The sequence below is a fragment of the Bufo gargarizans genome, chromosome 6 (genome assembly GCF_014858855.1).
Source record: "Bufo gargarizans isolate SCDJY-AF-19 chromosome 6, ASM1485885v1, whole genome shotgun sequence".
NCBI classification, from domain to species: domain Eukaryota; kingdom Metazoa; phylum Chordata; class Amphibia; order Anura; family Bufonidae; genus Bufo; species Bufo gargarizans.
The window spans coordinates 115,296,734-115,318,286 of NC_058085.1; the positions used below are offsets into that span (position 1 = coordinate 115,296,734).

At 44.1% G+C, this 21,553-nt stretch overlaps 1 protein-coding gene across 2 annotated transcripts in view; it reads right to left on the bottom strand.

The window, feature by feature from the left end:
* Window positions 1–17,966, bottom strand: part of CDK5RAP3 (CDK5 regulatory subunit associated protein 3) — a 40,390-nt gene extending 22,424 nt beyond the window's left edge. The window contains exons 1-5 of one of the 2 annotated variants that reach the window (XM_044299639.1): window positions 17,895–17,966; window positions 4,132–4,177; window positions 3,112–3,243; window positions 2,132–2,232; window positions 555–603 (exon numbers count right to left, since the gene is read on the bottom strand). In XM_044299639.1, the coding sequence (XP_044155574.1) occupies window positions 555–603; window positions 2,132–2,232; window positions 3,112–3,243; window positions 4,132–4,177; window positions 17,895–17,900 (334 nt within the window). In that variant the 5' untranslated portion in view covers window positions 17,901–17,966. Of the gene's footprint in view, window positions 1–554; window positions 604–2,131; window positions 2,233–3,111; window positions 3,244–4,131; window positions 4,178–17,894 lie in introns of those variants that run through there. The other variant, XM_044299640.1, reaches the window with a different exon arrangement.
* Between the last annotated feature and the right edge of the window lie 3,587 nt (window positions 17,967–21,553).

Genomic DNA, 21,553 nt, shown 5'->3' on the forward strand with positions numbered 1-21,553 from the left:
GGCAAGTGAATAATCAAGCAAAAAGTCACCTTGCGGTGTTGGTGGTAATTCACACCATGCGGCAATTCTGCCTCAAAGAGTCCTTGACCATAGCAGCACCAACCTGTTTTCACGACAAACAGGTAGCAAGCCTTCATCCAGACACAAGACTCCCAGATCCCAACACAGAGACCTGGCTTCTGAACCCAGCTGCCTATTTAAAAGGACAGCCAGATGATTTGACCTCACCTGGCTGTAAATCAGCCCAGCAGCACATGCTGGGAGGAAAATACCAGTTTTCCCAGACAAAACCTCTCAATGTGTCATTATATATATGTATATACACACACTCTCACAACATAACTTGGTATTCTGTTCCTATAGAATGCGGGAATCACCGGATTCAGCATACGCCAGACACCAATGGCACCCGACAGATCCTCTTCCACTTTATGTGGGTCTGTCATGAATACTGGCATTCTAGCGGACAAAATACCAGTGCATGCAATGGTAGTTCATCCATTTTTTTTGCTAGAATCTGTGGACCTAGGCTAAAAATAATTTGAAACACTCACCTAGATAAGTATTATCCGCCTGATATAGAGATATCACTTCTTGCCAATCCTGTAGCAAAAAAATAAAAACAGTGGCTATGTAACAAATGTTTAAAAATCACCTTTAAGCAGTAAATAAGATTTTCTGCAATCCCACCTTAGGTAACATATATTCTGTTCAAAGACTATGGACACCGGCAGGGGCAAACATTTTAATTACTGCATTCTACTCATTTTGGGCTATAAATCATTTTTTCATTTGATCTTTATTAAAAAAATTATCAGCCCTTTTCTCTGTACAGATGGTCAGTCTCTGTGTATTTGAAGTCTCATCAGATAGAAGCCGTGATGTGTAGCCCTTACCTCTGAACACCTTACAGCACATAAACACTTATTAAAGTAGGTTCACATATACGGCAACAGCTCCAGTAGTATGTTTCAGCAAAGCAACAGACTACTGGCGTTTACTGTATCAGCATGGCTGAATACTGCCGCACACCGCGGGATCCCCACTGACTATAATGGGATCCAACATAAATACTGGGTATCAGCTGGACAAATACCACTGCAGCGGTATGTGTCTGGCTGAATGCTGGCATTTATGCTGGATCCCCATAGGATCTCATTATAGTCAAGGGCAATCTGGTGGTGTGTGTCAGAATCCAGCTATGCCGAATACAGACTACCAAAGTTGTTGCCACAGATGTGAACCGACCTTTAAACTAAATTCTTATCAAACTGAGAAGAATTGGGCTATAATGAGTGTTTATGAGCTGTCAGGAATTCAGAGATAAGGGCTACACATAGGCCGTCACGGCTTCTGTTTGACGGGACTTACTGTGAACGGAAACCCTACTACTCTGCAAATGCACAGAGACTGACATCTGTACAGAAAAGAGGGCTGAACATTTTTATTAAAGACCAACTGGAAAAATGATTAGTAGAATGCAATAATAAAAAAAAACTGCCCCAAAAGATGTCCATATTCTTTAACAGTAAAAATCTGCCCTACAGCCCAGATGCCTAACACAGAAAATGAGAACCAGGCATGTACAAATAGACTATAAGTGTAGCCCCTGGCAACAATTCTGATTGCAGTTGACATATTTCTAGTGTATGTTACCCAATTAGCACTAATGGGTACCACCACCCCTGCTGTTCATTTGAATTAGTTTCAATAAATAAGAGCAATATTGTGCAATGTCTAAAATGTATAGATTTGCTTTACCTGGAAATCAATCACATAAGCCAGGCAACAAGTGCCAGACAGTGATTTGGCTACATGCAAACCATAAGCAAATTAAATACAATATGGGCATTCTGGTTTCACTGTAGGCTTGAAATAATCAGACGATGACTGTACACAAAAAGTGGTATTAGGTTGTACTGGTTATGTTAACCCCTTAGCACTGTAAACAAGTAGCATTTTTCCATTTTAATCCCTGCCTTCCAAGAGCCATAACTTACTGGAGGACAGAGACCATTTAGTTTTGTTCATCATAGAGCATGCATGCCTTGGAAACTGAAGGTACGCTTTATTCTACAAACTCATTTTATCAGTATATGTATCATTATTGGACATATGTACAATTTCCTACCTTCATTCTCTGAGATGAGTATCTTCCAAACAAGTTTCTGGAGGCAGCTTCTGTTCCCTTTAATATCTCAACAATTTTTAAGCAATGGAAGTAATTAATATCTGGAATAAGTGAAAAAATATAAAAACAATACATATAATTACTCTGAGCTCATGGCATACCTTCTCGTCATGTATATCTCTTCCAGACAGTAAATAGCAGCAGGAACAAATGCATCGGACAGCCAGCCAATGCCTGGTCACACAAGGCAAACATTTGCAAAAATATTATTATTTTTTTACTGTCAAAAATGCTTATAATACACCATTAGTGCATACAGTGCTTTTATATTTCACGCAAAGAACTGAATTCTGCAACAGGAAAAAACAAGAACTCACGTGGCTGCAATTTAGAAATCCTGAGGGGAGCTTACATGCAGATTAGGTCTCATGCACACTGTTGTTTGGGTCTGCATCCAAGCCGCAATATTTGCGGCTCAGATGTGGACCCATTTACTCCAATGGGGCCGCAAAAGATGTGGACTGCACTCCGTGTACTGTCCACATCCGTTGCATGGTCCCGCAAAAAAAAAAAATAGAACATGTCCTATTCTTGTCCGTTTTGCGGACAAGAATAGGCATTTCTCTCATGGGCGGCCTGTTCCGTTCCACAAATTGCGGACTGCGAAACACAGCACGGTCGTGTGCATGTAGTTTTGGTCCCACTGAATGGGGCTACTCTGTGGGTGCTTTCCATGGCAGTGTAAACCAATCTGATTTCTGCAGCAGGTTCCACAGCACAAATCCATGGCAGATATTTATGACGTGTAGATTCAGCCATGTGAGCATACCCAAATAAGCAAACCAAATTTACCTCCAACAATCCTGACAAATCTGTACAGCTCTAGCAATATTAAACCCTGTTCATGGTCATTCCTATGTCGTTTGGCTGTATAAGCGACTGAGTATTATGATATAGCACCAGTATCCCCAATATCTCACATGTTCCTGATAGGAGATTACGGATATCCTCATGTTCTGGCATGTCTTGGAGTGCTTGATTAACCTTTTCTCTAATCTGCAGTACCTTGCTCTGCCACTTGAGGGTGCAGTGCCTTCGATCAACCAACCAATCTGCAAAGGAACAGAATAAACAAAAGTCAAACCATTTATTTATTTGAAGACTTTCCTATTTTTATTTCACGTCAGAAAACGAACCACTAAGTGCTAAGTGACAACAGTTCTAAAATGAGGGACAGTACCTGTTTATTTATGCAAACCAGTGATTTCACTCTCAAAGGGGTTGTCCGCTTTTACTATATTGATGACCTACCCTCAGAATAGGTAATCAATATCAGATCAGCAGGGCCCGTCTACCGGCACTCCCACAGATCAACTGTTTAAAGAGTGTATGAGCAATGCGCTGCGTTCTTTTCACTGTTTACCTGCTCACAATCGACATCACAGTGGAGAGCAGTGCAATTACAGCTCCGTCGTCTCATTCACTTTAATGGGACGACTCTCACCTATTCACAGAGCTGTAATCACACTGCTCGCTGCTGCAATGTCAATGGCGAGCAGGTAAAAAAAGAAAAGAGCGATGTGCTATCTCCAAACAGCTGATCGGTGGAGGTGCTGTGTGTCGGACCCCTGCTGATCTGGTATTGATGACCTATTCTGAGGATAGGTCATCAATATAGCAAAAACAAAGAACCCCTTTAAGGTGCTTCATATGTAGGTTAACAGCAACAGGCGGTCTACGTAAGCCATTTATTAAGCTGATATTTTACACTGAGCTGCCCATTGGCACGTCATTGCGGTGCTCAGCTTGTTAAAGGCCTTACACTAACAATCTGAAACATTGCTGATAACTTGAGGACAAAATAAAGATAAAATCACTGATTTGCATGAACAAGCAGGTGCTGTCTCTTCATTGGATGTATTTATCAGATTGTACGTTTGCTCAAATTTTTGACATTTTTACAGCAATTACCTTTCTTAACCTGAAAAACATCTACTCACCCAGCAATTTGCTGGTCTGGATGTCAATTGGCACATTTTGTATGTCCTGTAAACAGAATAACATAAGAATAGCATAAGTTTAATGTAGCTCCTAAATATAAGTTATACTATTCTGATAATAGGCCATCAAGATCTGATCTGTGGTCGGTCCAACCCTAGGACCACAACTGATCAGCAAGCAGCTTGTAGTCGTCCTTGTAGGCAAGCCAATACATACAGTTGTGGCTGCACATGGCACTGCAGCTCATTTCCATGCTGTGACCCTCATCACTTTACTGGGTTGTGGGGGTCCCATATCTGATGCCAACTGATCAAATATTAATGGCCTAACCTAAGGGTAGGCAGTTAAAATGAAGGACCCTTTAATGTGAGAAATGAATGGGAGATGGACACTCATCCCCCTCACTGATATCAGTGGGATCCATTCATTGTCAGCCTGAAATTGGATGGCTTGATTCATTTTTCCATCACATTATACACTGCTTGTTTCCATGGTTACGACCACCCTGCAGTGCAGCAGCAGTGGTCTTGCTTGCACACTATAGGAAAAAGCACCGGCTTCTGTGGTGGCCGGGAAAGCACATAGGCTGGTGCTTTTTCCTATAGTGTGCAAGTATGGCCACTGCTGCTGCACTGCAGGGTGGTCGTAACCATGGAAACGAGCAGTCTATAATGTGATGGAAAAATTAATCAAGCCAGCAAAGGAGGCAATATGGACAATCACAATACATTATTGAGTTGCTTGTATTAACATAGAAACATAGAATGTGTCGGCAGATAAGAACCATTTGGCCCATCTAGTCTGCCCAATATACTGAATACTATGGATAGCCCCTGGCGCTATCTTATATGAAGGATGGCCTTATGCCTATCCCATGCATGCTTAAACTCCTTCACTGTATTTGCAGCTACCACTTCTGCAGGAAGGCTATTCCATGCATCCACTACTCTCTCAGTAAAGTAATACTTTCTGATATTACTTTTAAACCTTTGCCCCTCTAATTTAAAACTGTGTCCTCTTGTGGTAGTTTTTCTTCTTTTAAATATGCTCTCCTCCGTTACCGAGTTGATTCCCTTTATGTATTTAAAAGTTTCTATCATATCCCCTCGGTCTCTTCTTTCTTCCAAGCTATACATATTAAGGTCTTTTAACCTCTCCTGGTAAGTTTTATCCTGCAATCCATGTACCAGTTTAGTAGCTCTTCTCTGAACTCTCTCTAGAGTATCTATATCCTTCTGGAGATATGGCCTCCAAGTGAGGTCTCACCAGTGTTCTGTACAGCGGCATAAGCACTTCACTCTTTCTACTGCTTATACCTCTCCCTATACATCCAAGCATTCTGCTAGCATGTCCTGCTGCTCTATTACATTGTGTTCCCACCTTTAAGTCTTCTGAAATAATTACTCCTAAATCCTTTTCCTCAGATACTGAGGTCAGGACTGTGTCAAATATTCTATATCCTGCCCTTGGGTTTTTACACCCCAGGTGCATTATCTTGCACTTATCCACATTAAATTTCAGTTGCCAGAGTTCTGACCATTCTTCTAGTTTTCCTAAATCCTTTTCTATTTGGCGTTTCCCTCCAGGAACATCAACCCTGTTACATATCTTTGTGTCATCAGCAAAAAGACAAACCTTACCATCGAGGCCTTTTGCAATATCACTTATGAAGATATTAAACAAAATTGGTCCCAGTACAGATCCCTGTGGAACCCCACTGGTAACATGACCTTGTTTTGAATGTTCTCCATTGACTACAACCCTCTGTTGTCTGTCACTCAGCCACTGCCTAATCCACTCAACAATATGGGAGTCCATGCTCAATGACTGCAGTTTATTGATAAGTCTTCTATGTGGGACAGTGTCAAAAGCCTTACTAAAATCTAGATATGCGATGTCTACTGCACCTCCACCGTCTATTATTTTAGTCACCCAGTCAAAAAAATCTATAAGATTTGTTTGACATGATCTCCCTGAAGTAAACCCATGTTGTTTTTCATCTTGCAATCCATGGGATTTTAGATGTTCCACAATCCTATCCTTTAATAGGGTTTCCATTAATTTGCCTACTATTGATGTCAGACTCACTGGTCTATAGTTGCTCGATTCCTCCCTACTACCTTTCTTGTGAATGGGCACGACATTTGCCAATTTCCAATCTTCCGGGACGACTCCTGTTACTAATGATTGGTTAAATAAATCTGTTAACGGTTTTGCTAGCTCACCACTAAGCTCTTTTAATAATTTTGGGTGTATCTCATCAGGCCCCTGTGACTTATTTGTCTTCACTTTAGACAGCTGACACATGCATCAAACGATTTTTTACTCATCCTTTCTAGTGGAGGTCCTTCTCCTTCTTTTTCTTTTGTAAAAACTGAACTGAAGTATTCATTAAGGCAGTCGGCTAGCCCTTTATTCTCTTCTACATACCTTCCGTCCTTTGTTTTTAATTTAGTTATTCCTTGTTTTAATTTCCTTTTTTCATTTATATATCTGAAGAATGTCTTATCCCCTTTTTTCATAGACTGAGCTAGTTTTTCTTCTGCCTGAGCTTTAGAAGTTCTTATAACTTGCTTGGCCTCTTTCTGCCTAATCTTGTAGATTTCCTTATCTTCATTGCTCTGGGTTTTTTTATAATTACAAAATGCTAGCTTTTTATTTTTAATGATTTGGGCCACTTCTGCTGAGTACCACAGTGGTCTCTTCCTTTTTTTGCTTTTACTGACAAGTCTAATGCAATTTTCTGTTGCCTTCAATAATGCACCTTTTAAGTAGTCCCATTTCTCCTGGACTCCATGTAATCCGTTCCAGTCTGATAAGGACTCATTTATGACTAATTTCATTTTTGAAAAGTCTGTTTTTCTAAAATCTAAAACTTTTGTGTGGTGGGACTCTTTCACAGTTCTTATATTAAACCACACTGACTGGTGATCACTAGATCCCAAGGTTTCGCCTACAATGACATCATATACCGAATCCCCATTTGTGAATACCAAATCCAAAATGGCCTCCCTCCGGGTTGGCTCCTCAACCATTTGTTGTAGGGATAACCCCAGTAGGGAATTTAGAATATCTGTACTCCTGGTAGAACTTGCTATTTTGGTTTTCCAGTTTATATCTGGAAGATTGAAATCTCCCATAATGATAACTTCTCCTTTCATTGTCATTTTAGCTATTTCTTCAACTAGTAGATCATCTAGTTCTTTAACTTGACCAGGTGGTCTATATATCACACCTACACGAGTTACTGCATGATTAGCAAACTGCAACGTAACCCAAACTGACTCTATGTTGGCCTCACCAACTTGTATTAGGTTCGATTTAATGCTATCTTTCACATACAGGGCCACTCCTCCTCCTTTCTTGCCTTCTCTGTCTCTTCTGTATAAAGAGTACCCTGGTATGGTTATGTCCCAGTCATTTCTTTCATTAAACCATGTCTCCGTAACAGCCACTAAATCTACATTCTCAGATGCCATTATTGACCCAAGTTCATTGATTTTTTTACCTAAACTGCGAGCATTTGTAGACAGCATTTAACTTTGTAGACAGCATTTAACTTTCACTACATAAGAAATGCTATTTTCTGAAGTGAGACAACCCCTTTAAAAAAAGCAGATTGGAAAGAAAAAGATTAAAATTTTGATTTAAAACATAACTTTCACATCCCACTGATATAACGTACATTGACTTTGCTATATACAAAGGGGTGACATCCAAAACCATTACAATCCCTACAGAAGCATCCCTGAACACCTCAGCAGCAAGTCTGACGACTTATTCCATACAAAGTTGACTCATATCATTGCCTCAATAGACAGGCCACCCAGGGGTCTGGGAAAAAGTTGAGTAAGCAAGTTCACATCACCATTATTTTTGTCAGAAGAACAGAAAGATAAAAAAAAAAATATAATGATCCTGAGCATCAGTTTTGCACAGTTGGCATCCGTTTTAGCCATTTCCGGCAGAGATCCGTTATTTTAGAAGGAAAAAAGTCCTTCATGCAGGAAGCCAAAACTGCATGCAGAAACCTGACCGTGTGGCTGTACCCTAAGGCTGAGTTCACACGAGCGTGACAGATTTGGTCCGGATGCGTTCAGGGTGCGTTCAGTTAAACTCGCACCATTTTGCAAGCAAGTTCAGTCAGTTTTGGCTGCAATTGCGTTTAGTTGTTCAGTTTTTTCCGCGCGGGTGCAATGCGTTTGATGCTTTTTTCACGCGCGTGATAAAAAACTGAAGGTTTACAAACAACATCTCCTAGCAACCATCAGTGAAAAACGCATTGCATCCGCACTTGCTTGCAGATGCAATGCGTTATTAACGCAGCCCCATTCACTTCTATGGGGCCAGGGCTGCGTGAAAAACGCAGAATATAGAACATGCTGCGATTTTAAAGCATTGCAGAAGTGATGCATGAAAAAAAATGCTCATGTGCACAGCCCCATTGAAATGAATGGGTCAGGATTCAGTGCAGGTGCAATGCGTTCACCTACTGCATTGCACCCGCGCAGAAATCTCGCCCGTGTGAACTCAGCCTAAGAGATATTACTGAAACAGATGTAATTAGGAAATGATTAAATATTCCTGCTGATACTTTAACTACTTAAGACAACTCATGCTGCTGTGCTCGGCCCCATCAACGTTGAGAGGATCGGCAGCGTGCATGCTCCACTCAGACTCCTCTTCAACAAGGCCCCTAATCTAGTGATCAGTGTGTGGCCCTACTGATTATACATTTATCACCTGTCCTCCATATAGGGGATAAGCTTGTATCACCTTAGGCACACTGGACCCCATTTATCAAAATGTTTTTTTTTTGTTTTCTGTTTTTCCAGAGCAGAAGGGGGCATTTGACTTATATGAAAACCTCCCCAGCACTCCTGAAGGACCCGGCTTCGCATGGGTATATTTAATCTATTTCATTAAATCTTTGTGTGTGTCGTTAAAAGATATCGACAGTATCCACTATAACAGTGACATCTACAGCCCCCCCCCCCCCCACAGTGCCCTGTCTCCTAAAATGGGACCTCCACAGCAGCTAACCCCCTTAACTTTGACCTTTACAGCAGCCTGCCCCTTTAACAGTGAGTTCCACAGCACCCCACCCCCTTGACACTGACCCCCACAGGGGCCCGCCCCCTTAACAGTGACCGCCACAGGGGTCCGCCCCCTTAACATTGACCATAGGTTACAGTCCCCTTAACTGACCACCATTCCCGGCCCCCTTAACAGAGACCTCCACAGCAACTGCCCCTTTAACAGTGACTGCCAAAGTACCCTGTTCCCTTAACAGTGACCTCTACTGTACCCAGCCCCTCTAACAGTGACCTCCACAGAGCTCCGTTCCCTTAAAATGTGACTTCCACAACACCCCACCCCCTTAACAGTGACCTTTACAGCACCCGCCCCTTTATTAATGACCTCTACAGTACCCCATGTCCTTAACAGTGATTTCCACAACACTTCACCCCCTTAACAGTGGCCTCTACAGCAATCTGCCCCTTAACACTGACCTCCATAGCGTACCGTCCCCTTAACTGAGACCTCCACAGCAGCCTGCCCCTAGGGTAGCCAGAGGTCCGGTTTTAGGCCGGACAGTCCGGCTTTTAGACTCCCTGTCCTCCGTCCGTTGCAAGGCCTGGACAGACACTGGGATTTTGAACAGCTCACTCAGTGCTGCTGTCTGAGCATGAGCTGCAGGGAGAAAGTCACCCTCCCTCCCACCCCTGCAGCTGACAGAAGTTGATTTTTACCTTCATTTTTTCAATACCCGTTAGCTGCGAATTGGGAGGGGCGTGGCCTAACCGAATAGGGATCGTGGCTTAGCTGGACCTGGAGGCGGGGTTTTTAAGTCCATCTTTTGAGGGTGGCCTGAATGGCCACCCTACCTGCCCCCTTAACTGTGACCTCCACAGCACTCTGCTCCCTTAACAGTGTCATCCACAGTGCCCTGCAGCTTTGAAGCTGACCTACAGCAGTAAAGAAAAATGGCTGGGTTGTTATGGAAACTTGGTGTTTAACTGTGTGTATGTGGAGACTAAGGACCTGCAAACTTCTATTGGCTGATAAGGGATATGTGACCGTGTGTATTGCAGTTGAGATATGAAAAGACCTGCAGGCTTCTATTGGCTAATATAGGTCATGTGATGTGCCATATTTGCATTTTTTGGGGGTAATATCTCAGGAACGGTACGTACTAGAGAGCTGAGACACGATCTAAAATCTTCCTGGACACCTGATGTACCTGTGTGCCAAATTTTGTGATTGTAAATGCAACGGTGCGGATTCCTTTAGCGCAGCGGTACTCAACCATTTTCGTCTAAGGGCCGCACTAGACATGATATAAATGTTGCGATCTAGAACCAGGTAGCTTTGCCAGAAAGAAATACAAACACTGTGAGGGGGCACGTGTGAGCATTACTACTGTGAAGGGGCAAATATCTGGGCATTTTTTCTGTGAAGGTGGCGCATCTGGGCATTACCCCTATTAAGGGGGCATATCTGGGCGGGCATTTTTTCTGTGAAGGTGGCGCATCTGGGCATTACCCCTGTAAAGGGGGCACATCTGGGCGGGCATTACCCCTGTGAAGGGGGCACATCTGGGCAGGCATTACCCCTGTGAAGGGGGCACATCTGGGCAGGCATTACCCCTGTGAAGGGGGCACATCTGGGCAGGCATTACCCCTGTGAAGGGGGCACATCTGGGCATTACCCCTGTGAAGGGGGCACATCTGGGCATTACCCCTGTGAAGGGGGCACATCTGGGCATTACCCCTGTGAAGGGGGCACATCTGGGCATTACCCCTGTGAAGGGGGCACATCTGGGCATTACCCCTGTGAAGGGGGCACATCTGGGCATTACCCCTGTGAAGGGGGCACATCTGGGCATTACCCCTGTGAAGGGGGCACATCTGGGCATTACCCCTGTGAAGGGGGCACATCTGGGCATTACCCCTGTGAAGGGGGCACATCACTGGCCTGAGTGATTTTGTGTCGAATATCGCTGAGGTCAGTGATTGGATGGTGGTCACATGCCACATACAGCTACGTCACCACTGGAGCCTATAGCGCAAACCTGAGGTGAGAACCTCAGCGGCAGTGATCGAAACAGCAGGGGATTAAGTGGTGATTACACAACCCCTTTAGAGCTGCACCGTGATTGGCTGCTGTGTATAACAATGACAAATTTTCTGTCAAACAGTTTTGATCAATGAGACCCAGTGTGCTGTCTTATACACAGTGCAGCATGGACTACACCTATCAACGGGGTGCACTCTATGTAGATAAATCTGCCTAAGGCGGTCAGTATTTTTCATCGGTATTTGGGCTTGTTCACACGAATGTGTGCTGCCTGTTTCCGTATTGCGGACCGCATCATTTCAATGGGTCCGCAAATCCAGAGATGCTGAACGGAAGCACGGAATGGAACACTACGGAAGCACTATGGAGTGCTTTCTAGGGTTCCGTTCCTCCGCACTGCAAAAAAGATAGAACATGCTCTATCTTTTTGAGGAATGAAGAGATCACAGACCCATTCAAGTAAATGGGTCTGCAATCCCCATGAGCCTGCACAGGCTTCACATATTCGTGTGAACGAGCCCTTTGTAAGGCAAAACAAGGAGTAGATCCAAAAGACAGAAGAGGCACAAATGTATTTATTTTACTCATTTATATAGCGCTGCATATTCCGCAGCGCTTTACAGACATTATAACCACTTGCTGTCCCCAATGCGGCCCACAATTTAAGTTCCCTATACGTGCACCTAGAGGAAAAACCTACAAGCTCCATGCAGATGTTGTCCTTGGTCAGATTCAAGACTAGAACTCTAGCGCTGCAAGGCACCAGTGCTAACCACTGAGCCACCGTGCTGCCCAAATCTTTCCATTATACATTACTCACAAAAAGTTAGGGATATTAGGTTTTTGGGTGAAATTTCAGGATGACCCTAAAATGCATTCTAACCTTTACAGGTAAACTTAATGTGACCATCTGTAAACTTTTGAATGCACATGTCCAACTGTTCAATGTTTTAGTACTTTTTGAACAACTTGCTGTTCTCTAACAAGGAGCTTAAAGGCAAAATTCACAACAGCTGTTTGATCCATGATCCATGATCCATCGCCCAATAAATTTCCTGGTTCAATTAGAATTTGTATTTAAACAGTCCTCCTCATCATGCTGTTTTTGACATCATGAGACCAAGACGATGCCTAACAATTGATTAACAGTACCTCGCCATTGCAAGGCTTCAAGCAGGATGTTCGCAAACGGAAGTGGCCACTGAGCTTAGAGTGTCAAAGAGTGTCATCAGCAGGTTGCAACAGAGATACAGAGACTGGAAGTCACAGAAAGGCATAGAAGTGGACGTCCTTTGGGCACGTCCCACACCGATCACTGCTTCATTGTAAACAATGCCCTGCGAAACCGGATGATGAATGCCACACAACTTCAGGCACATTTAAGAGAGGTTAGAGGCACCCAAGTGTCAGACCATTCGAAAATATTTACATCAGCGTGGTCTGTGTACTAAATGACCTGCAAGGGTACGTGATCACAGGAGTCATCGTCTTGCATGGGCCAGAGAGCATCTACACTAGACAAGGGACCAGTGGGCCTCAGTGCTGTTCACTGATGAAAGTAGATTCACGCTGAGCAGAAATGATGGCTGCAAACGATGTTGGGGAAGTCAAGTAGAGCGCAATACATCAGCCACAGATGAGCCTTTGGTGGCGTTACAGTGTGGGCAGGTGTGTCTAGACAATTCAGAACTGCCCTACACTTTGTGAATGGTACAATGACAAGCCCATACTACTTAAATAACATTAATCTAGTCATTGTGCCTCTGCATGAACAACACAGGCCGAATTTAATCTTCATGGAGGACAATGCACCAGCTCACCAAGGTCTGATCATTAGGGAACGGCTGCTGGAGACTGGGGTACCTCAAAAGGAGTGGCCTGCACTTTCTCCAGACCTGAATCCCATTGAAAACCTATGGGATCAGCTGAGTTGCCGTGTAGAGGCTGGTAACTCTGTACCCCAGAACCTCAATGACCTGAGGGCCGCCCTTCAAGAAGACTGGGATGCCATACCTGAGCAGACAATAGGTCGACTTGTGAACAGCATGAGACGTTGTTGTCAAGTTGTAATTGATGCTCATTTTTGTGGGGGTATACCCACCACCGTTGTTGGCTTTTGTTTCAATAAACTGAGATGAGGAAATCACCATTGCTGCTTCTACTTAAATGCCCTATTTTCATGATATAATATCACTGTAGTGTGAACTTTTTACACTTTCCATACATTTCACCCGAAAGCCAAATATCCTTAACTTTTTGTGAGTAGTGTCCTTAGAGTTACTGAGGAAGGGGTGTATACCCTGAAACGCGTTTGGGCAAGTTGGGACAGTGAGTCTTCTTTTCCCCCGATACTACAAGTGACCGAGCAGTGACTACGCCGGTCGGGGCGATTCGGAGAATTAATCTCGCATCTGAGGTGGTGTTCAGAAACCTAAAGAGAGACGTTACTACAGCTACAATAGCTTCAGCTGGTGAGTCACGTGAGACGTCACGCTTCGACTCTATACCACGTGGGACGCCGCGTTCAGCTGTGCTAGGCTGACATTCCTCTCGATTGCAGCGAGACTATTACAGGCTCACGGTAAGAAGTACCTATTGCCATTTTCTCCAGGACTTGATTGTACCATCGACTCCCCTGCTCTGGAGGCCTGAAGTTGGACATTGTGTGGCAACATTGCTCCTATTGATTTCTTCTATCCACACACCTTCTATACCGCTATTAGGTGTTTGTGGATACATTGAGACTGATTGCTACTGTGGGCAGTGTCCCATTAACCCCGGAACTCTTGTGTTTAAGTAGGACCCTCAGGTTAATTTTATGCTGTTTTATTGAATGAAATGATGTGGTTTTTTATTTAATAGTATATCTGATGCAAGTGATTCTTATTAAATATCAATTAGATAATATTTTATTCTGACTGCCGTCTTTTGTTCCCATTTAAGGAGTGCCCCTCTACTTTTTATTCTATTTTTATCTACTATACGGTCTGGGTGGACCGAGAGGTGAGCACCCATTTCCATTAGGGTCTATAGGTCGAGCCGCCGGTTTCCAATTTTAGTGTCCTTTCTTCTCCGTAGGTTTCACTTCTGGCTTTGGCTTAGAAATGCTGATGAGAAATACTGACTGTGTGAAAATGGCCATAGTGATTTTCCAGGACTTTCATACTGATGGCCTGTCCTTAGGACGTGCAGCATCCCCTTAATTGTTTACCAGGCACAGCACCCTACATTTTCTTGTGGCTGTTTGTGGTACTACAGCTTAGTCTCATTCAAGTAAACAGGACTGAGCTGAAATATCAGGCATCGCCTCTACAAAATGTGCCTGGACACAGCGCTGCGGATCACTGAAGCACCATGGCCCATTCAATAAGCTGATTGGCCTGGAGTTGGACCCCGACCAATTTGATACTGGTGTTTCAGACACTGCAAATTTTCACCCGAAGAAACTCATAAAACCAGTTTGCTTTTCCTCAACATTGAAACTGCAACACAAAGAATGAAAAGGTGTGGAATAACGGAAATCACAGGATCGATAGACATGTCAATGATATTCAAGTGCTAAAAGACCTGCAAATACTCAAAACCTCTCAATTTATTCAGTATCGAGTATGAGTGCCATGCATAGAAATACACGCACTTACATTCCTTGGCATGCTATCAATGAAGTTATTAATGGTTGTCTGAGGAATACTCTGCCATGCTCAATGCACTTGGGCACACGAATCATCAAGATCCGCTGAAGGCCGCTCACTTTGCAATTGCCGACTAATGACCTCCTAGATGTGCTCAATGGCAGACAAGTCTAAAGATGCTTTAGGCCACAGAAGTAGGATTACAACATGCAGGCTGCTCACAGTAGCACGAGCAACAGGTGGCCTGGTGTTGACCTGCTGAAAAATGGCTCCTGGGACTGGAGAAATATCCGTACCACTGGTTCCACAACCAAATCAATGTGATGTTAAGCTGTTAGTGTACCTGAGAGACTAGAGGGGTCTGGTTACTGTACATTATGCCACTCTAGGGTTGTTTCGATACCCAAATTTTGATTCGGTTTCGATAATATATAAAAGTATTGCGATACTCGATACCATGCAAAAAAAAGCCAAAAAAAGCTGTGTGCATTCCGCATTTTATGGAACGTCTGGCCCATAAACGAACAGCCCTATCCTATTTTTTGGGGGGACAAGGTGACTAAAAAAAATTGTGAATGGCGCTGCTTTTATTTTTTTTTCTGTTACGGCGTTCACCGCATAGGAGATTTTTTTAATATCTTAATAGATTGGACTTTTCGGACATGGCGATATGTAATATGTTTATTTATTTATTGTTTATATATTTTATATGTAAAATTGGGAGAGGGCGTGATTTATACTTAATATTTTAATAGGTTTTTTTTTTACTTTTTATTTAATAACTATTTCCCCCTTGTCCTATTCACCCTAATAGATCTCTATCAGGGTTATTAGGACCTCACACTGTCCCTGTCGCTCTGTGCATAGTGCACACAGCAGCAGGGAGATTACCATGGCAGCCAGGGCTTCAGTAGCGTCCTGGCTGCCATGGTAACCGATCGGAGCCCCAGGATTACACTGCTGGGGCTCCGATCAGAAGCTGCCACTGCCACCACTGAGGAGGAGGGGACCCTGTGGCCACTGCCACCAATGACTTAATACTGGGGTGGGGGGAAGGGGTGGGAATTGCCGCGGACGGAGCGCCTTGTCGGAGGTCGGCAATGTGTTTCTGACGCCTGTATTTGTAATGTTTTAAACGTTAGTTATCATTGGTGGCGCAGTGGCCACAGCCCCTCCCCCTCCCCAGAGGGGAGTGAGGGACTGCTTCCTTCTTCCCTGTGCTACTGAAAGAACATGGCCATGCTGAGAGCAGTACGATCCATATCCTCTGATACTAGGCTGTGCAGTAGCACAGACTAGTATCGATAAAAGGCAAATCCCAGTATCGTATCGATATCGGGACAAAAGTATCGATTGGGTATCGAAAATTCGATACCCGAAACAAGCCTATGCCACTCCACATCATGATCGCAGGAGCAAGACCAATGAGTTGTTCCTTTATAAAGCCCTCTTCATGGTATTGCCCACGTGGTCTTCAGACCAATTTCTGGCTATCATTGTGTCTGAGACAAAAGCTGGACTCATGGTTGAAGAGGATAGACCTCCATCCCAGCCTCCATTGCCATCGTGCTGTGCACCGCGATAGCATTTGAGAGTGGTGGCGTGCGGTCAACTGTAGGTGGACGTCTGGCTCATAGCCCAATGTTATGCAAATGCCTTCTAATGGCTCGTGTAGACACTGTTTGCCACCCTAGGCTTGGTACATCCAATTTCACTTGCAGTACAGAATGGATCACTAAGTGCCATTCTTCTAATCAGAGGTTCTCCTCTTGTTATCATTCCAGTTCATTCTTCTCCCAACCACCAGGACATACAACATTGAAGAGTGCTGACATCTCGGCCTCGGCGTGTAGTGATCTGCCGGAGTGATAAACCGAGGTCTCTCAGTTCAAGGATTCTGTACTTGCCAGTTTGAGACAAGTTTTGATAAATAGCACGTCGCACAATCATCTCACACGACCTGATATGATTTTTTTCAGGTTTTGTGACTAAAAAACTTTTTTTACCTGCCTTCTATGTCCCCCCCCCCCCCCCCTCATGCTATACATAGATCGGAGCTAGGTGCTTGAAAATATGATTGTCTGCAGATCTTTGTGACACCTGCTAATTAGTCGATTTCCACAACCTTATGGCTTGTCCTTCTTGGTGTTGTAATCTCAATGTTGAGAAGTGTAGTTGTAAAGCCTGGGGTCTTCATAGATATGGCAGTCGTCCGACAGTTATATTTACGCCATAAAACCGGTGCAAATAGGATGATAAATCTGTCCCACTGTGACCAGTTAACGTGTTGTCAACGTTTATCATCCTGAACACTCCCGTTAAATTATAACCTATGGAAAATTCTTACTTATGGCCCCCTTAACTTGTCAAAGTCCTTGAAACCTTTAGACCCAGCCAAACGACACTACTGGAGGCAAGGGACAGAGATCAGCAGGTGGCAGAGGATTAGTAAGGCCTGGTTCACACTATGTTATAATCCTCTGCTAGGCTTTCTATCAGGGGTATAGCCTTGATTACCTGAAAGCGGTATTGGAAAATATACCAGGACAGGTACTCACGTGGACCTTATTCAAGCAACAAAATCGTGCCACAAAAAAACGTGCACTAGGTTGCGGTCTATTACAGGCCGTCTTCATAAGAGAGGAGCCCCCCCTAAACCTTTCCCAGTCCGAGGGGCCAAAAAGTCTTACTCAAGCAAATGGATCAGTGTATGGGTGCGAGTATATACCCCCAAGAGAAAGCCCTGCGGGGATACAACACAGTGTGAACACTGCCTACGGTGAGTAGTAGAAAAAAACAAAAAATAAACCTGCCCCTTGGACCCCTCTCTTCTGAGCCTGCCAAGAAATACAGACTAGACCTGACTGACATGAGGCGCCACAGCTGTGCTGGGACTTCTAGTCCTCTGACAGCTGGACGCCACAGGCAGGCGCACACCCCGCCTCCATCTTTTATAACTCCCCGAGACACAAGACAATGCACTCTTCATCAAATAACGTTCCCCCCCGTGGGCAGCGAACACTCCCCGCCCACTCCCCTCACGGACAGACCTGCATCCCGGCTCCGGTGACTCTTAGGACACGTGTACCGGACGCACGGTTTTCCACCAATTACAGTTAGAGTGTCGCTAAGCAAGCCCCGCCCATACACGGAACCAGCCAATGACAAGAAAGAAAGGGACCTAGGCGAAGAAGACGGAATGTTAAGTTGTAAAGGCGGAGAATTAGCGCTAGAGGGCAGTGTGGCGTGATGTTTATCTGGGCTCTGCGCTTATCCTCGTCGTCCATGTTTTTCCTTATAATATTGCTTTGTGACTTGAGCTCTTTGTAGATGAGATGATGGGACTGTAATCATCTATTCTATTATGTATAGTCATACAGTCGCTGCCGGAATAACATTTAGCTGCTGTGATTTGTGTTTTAGGTAGCTACATGTATTATGGAGTGATCTATTTTTCTTAGTTTCTGGTGGCTTTTATTTGTATGTCAATAAATGGTTGATATTTACTAAAAACTGGGAGAAAACAGGAGCGCTGAGCTGAAACATGGGATGAGGACATTGCTGAGTGGGAAGCAAGGAGATACATGAAGCATACCTCCCAACTTTTAAAAAGAAGGAAGAGGCACACTATGGTGGCAAGTTTTGTCCACACTAGGCCACACCTGTAATTCTGCCCTAAACACCTATTTCCACCCAGTCCCTTAAATGGACCCCCCATAATAATTATCCCCTTTATGCCACTGCACAGTATTTATACCCACATTGTGCCCCCTTCACAGATTATGCCCAGATAGGTGCCCCCTCACAATAGTAATGCCCACATATGTGCCCACTCAGAGTAGTTATGCACAGATGTGTGTCCTCTCACAGTAGTGATGCCCAGATATGTGCCCCATCACAGTAGCAATTCCGGGATATGTGCCCTCTCACAGTAGTGATGTCCAGATATGTGCCCTCTCACAGTAGTGATGTCCAGATATGTGTCCTCTCACAGTAGTGATGTCCAGATATCTGCCCTCTCACAGTAGTGATGTCCAGATATCTGCCCTCTCACAGTAGCTATGTCCAGATATGTGTCCTCTCACAGTAGCTATGTCCAGATATGTGTCCTCTCACAGTAGCTATGTCCAGATATGTGTCCTCTCACAGTAGCTATGTCCAGATATCTGCCCTCTCACAGTAGTGATGTCCAGATATGTGTCCTCTCACAGTAGCTATGTCCAGATATGTGCCCTCTCACAGTAGTGATGTCCAGATATGTGTCCTCTCACCGTAGTGATGTCCAGATATCTGCCCTCTCACAGTAGTTATGTCCAGATATGTGCCCTCTCACAGTAGTGATGTCAAGATATGTGGCCTCTCACAGTAGTGATGCCTAGATATGTGCCCCATCACAGTAGCAATTCTGGGATATGTGACCCCTCACAGTATCAAATCAGTGTCATTCACTTGAATAGAGCTTGTAGCAATACATGTGCTTCCCGCCAAAAGAACCCCATCTAGATGAATGGAACTGAAATTCAGTCTCAGAAATTTCTGCAACAAAATTTGCAATTTGTGAAGACCCCTAATCCTAAACCCCTAATATAGGCACGCGCTCCCCTAAGTCAACCGTGGTCCTCACAGAAAACATCTGCGACTACCTAGGCCAATCATCGAGAACCTGCCGCCCATGTCCCAGACCTAGTTAGAGGTCACATGAATTTTGCTCTGATGTTTCTTTTTTTGGGCTTTATTCTCCCTATAGTGAAAGAGATGCAAAAAATGAGAAGAGCTACATACAATAAGCTGTGTTTTAAAAAGAAGTAGAAGAACAAAAAATGCCACAGAATGAAGAAAAATGCCAGGAGCATAAAAATGCTCATGTGTCTTGTCTAGTGCTTCATATTTCCCATAGACCTTCAAATGGTGTTTTTACCACAAAAAGGCCACTGGAATTCAAAAGTGCAAAAAACTTTGGGGGTCATTTATTAAATAGAAGTATACCTATAGTAGAGGTATTTCTGGCGCAGATTGAGGTGTAAAGGTCCTTCGCGCCGCAATCTGTGACTTTTTCCCGCTCACACAGGTCTAAAAAAGTGGCAGGGAAGGACCATTTTCTACGCCTGTTAGATCCCTATCGTGTGCCTCCCGTCATTTTTTTTTTCTTTTAGTCCCTGTAGACGACGTTGTCCACAAGAATAGGACATATTCTATGTTTTTGCCGGCAGTTGGACAAACAGATGCAGACAAGACAAGGTCTGTTGTCCGCATCTTTTGCGGCTCAATAGAAATGAATGGGTCCGCATCTGATCTGCAAAACATGTGGATCAGATGCAGATCGAAAATATGGTCGTGGAACTGGGGCCTAAAGGTGCCAAATGGACCCCACTGACTTTAATGGAGTCCATTGGATTTCTGTTAGGGATTCCAGCATTTACCGGACAAAGTAATCCTGCATGCAAGACCTTTTTGTCGAATATTTTTGACAGAATCTGCAACAAAGACCAATAATGGAGCCTCTGACATAGATGTGAGCTCAGCTTATATAATACATGTTAAAGAGGTTGTTGTCTGGGTGTTTTCTATTGATGACCTATCCTCAGGATAGGTCATCAATAGATCGGTGCAGGTCCGACACACGGCACCCCTGCCGATCAGGTGTTTGGAGAGGCTCAATACATCATAAAAATATATGTCATGTAGCCAGGGGCGTTTCTAGGGTCTCAAAAGATCCCCCCCCCCCCCCCCCCCCCCGCAAACACTAGCACTGAAGACATTTTACTGTACTTGCTATACAGCAGCACGTGCCTCTCACATCCAGTGCCTCCCAGGTGACGTCTCCTCTGATGTACATCTTCTCTGTCATCATCTTCTCCATTCAGTCCAGACAACCACTCTCAGCCGCCCCGTCTCTGCAGAGTGTGACACACAGACATCTTAGCTTCCTCACTTTTCTGTACCCCCAAATACTATCCTGAAGAAAAATTAGTGCCATACAGATAATCTTCCCCATAGTAATAGTGCTCCTCATAGTCCCACCAATAGTAATTCCCTTCTAGAATACCCTCATTAGTAATACTACCCCCTACAGTGCCCCCAACAGTGATGGTGCTCCCCAAGAGTGCGCCCATTTGTAGAAGAGCCCTCCAGTATTAATAATGCCCTTACAGAGCTTCCAGTAGAAATAAGCCCCCCTATTGTTCCCCCAGTGGTAATACAGCTCTCTGCAGACCCCTCAGTAGTGATAAGGCCCCCATAGTGCTCTTAGTAGAAATAATGATCTAGAAGTCCCTCCTATAGAGCCCCCAGTAGTAATAAGAACGCCTAATGGATTTAAAATGGCCCCCAGTATTTATAATGCCCCCTACTGTTATAATGCTCACCCTGAAGTGCCCTCAGTATTCATATTGTCCCCTACTGTTATAATGGCCCTACAGTGCCCCCAGTATTTATATTGTACCCTACTGTTATAATGCTCGCCCTGAAGTGCCTCCAGTATTTATATTCCTCAGTTTAGTGTCCTCAGAAATTATAATTCCTCAGCCCCTCCACCATACAGTCCCATGTAAATAACATTATTTCCCTCCCTCCGCCATAGAGTCCCATGTAAATACCATCACACCATCTCTCCAGCTTCCTCAAATATACAGTCCCATGTAAATAACATCCCTCTCTATCTACAGCCCCTCCAAAATACAGTCCCGCGTAAATAACATCACCTCCTCCC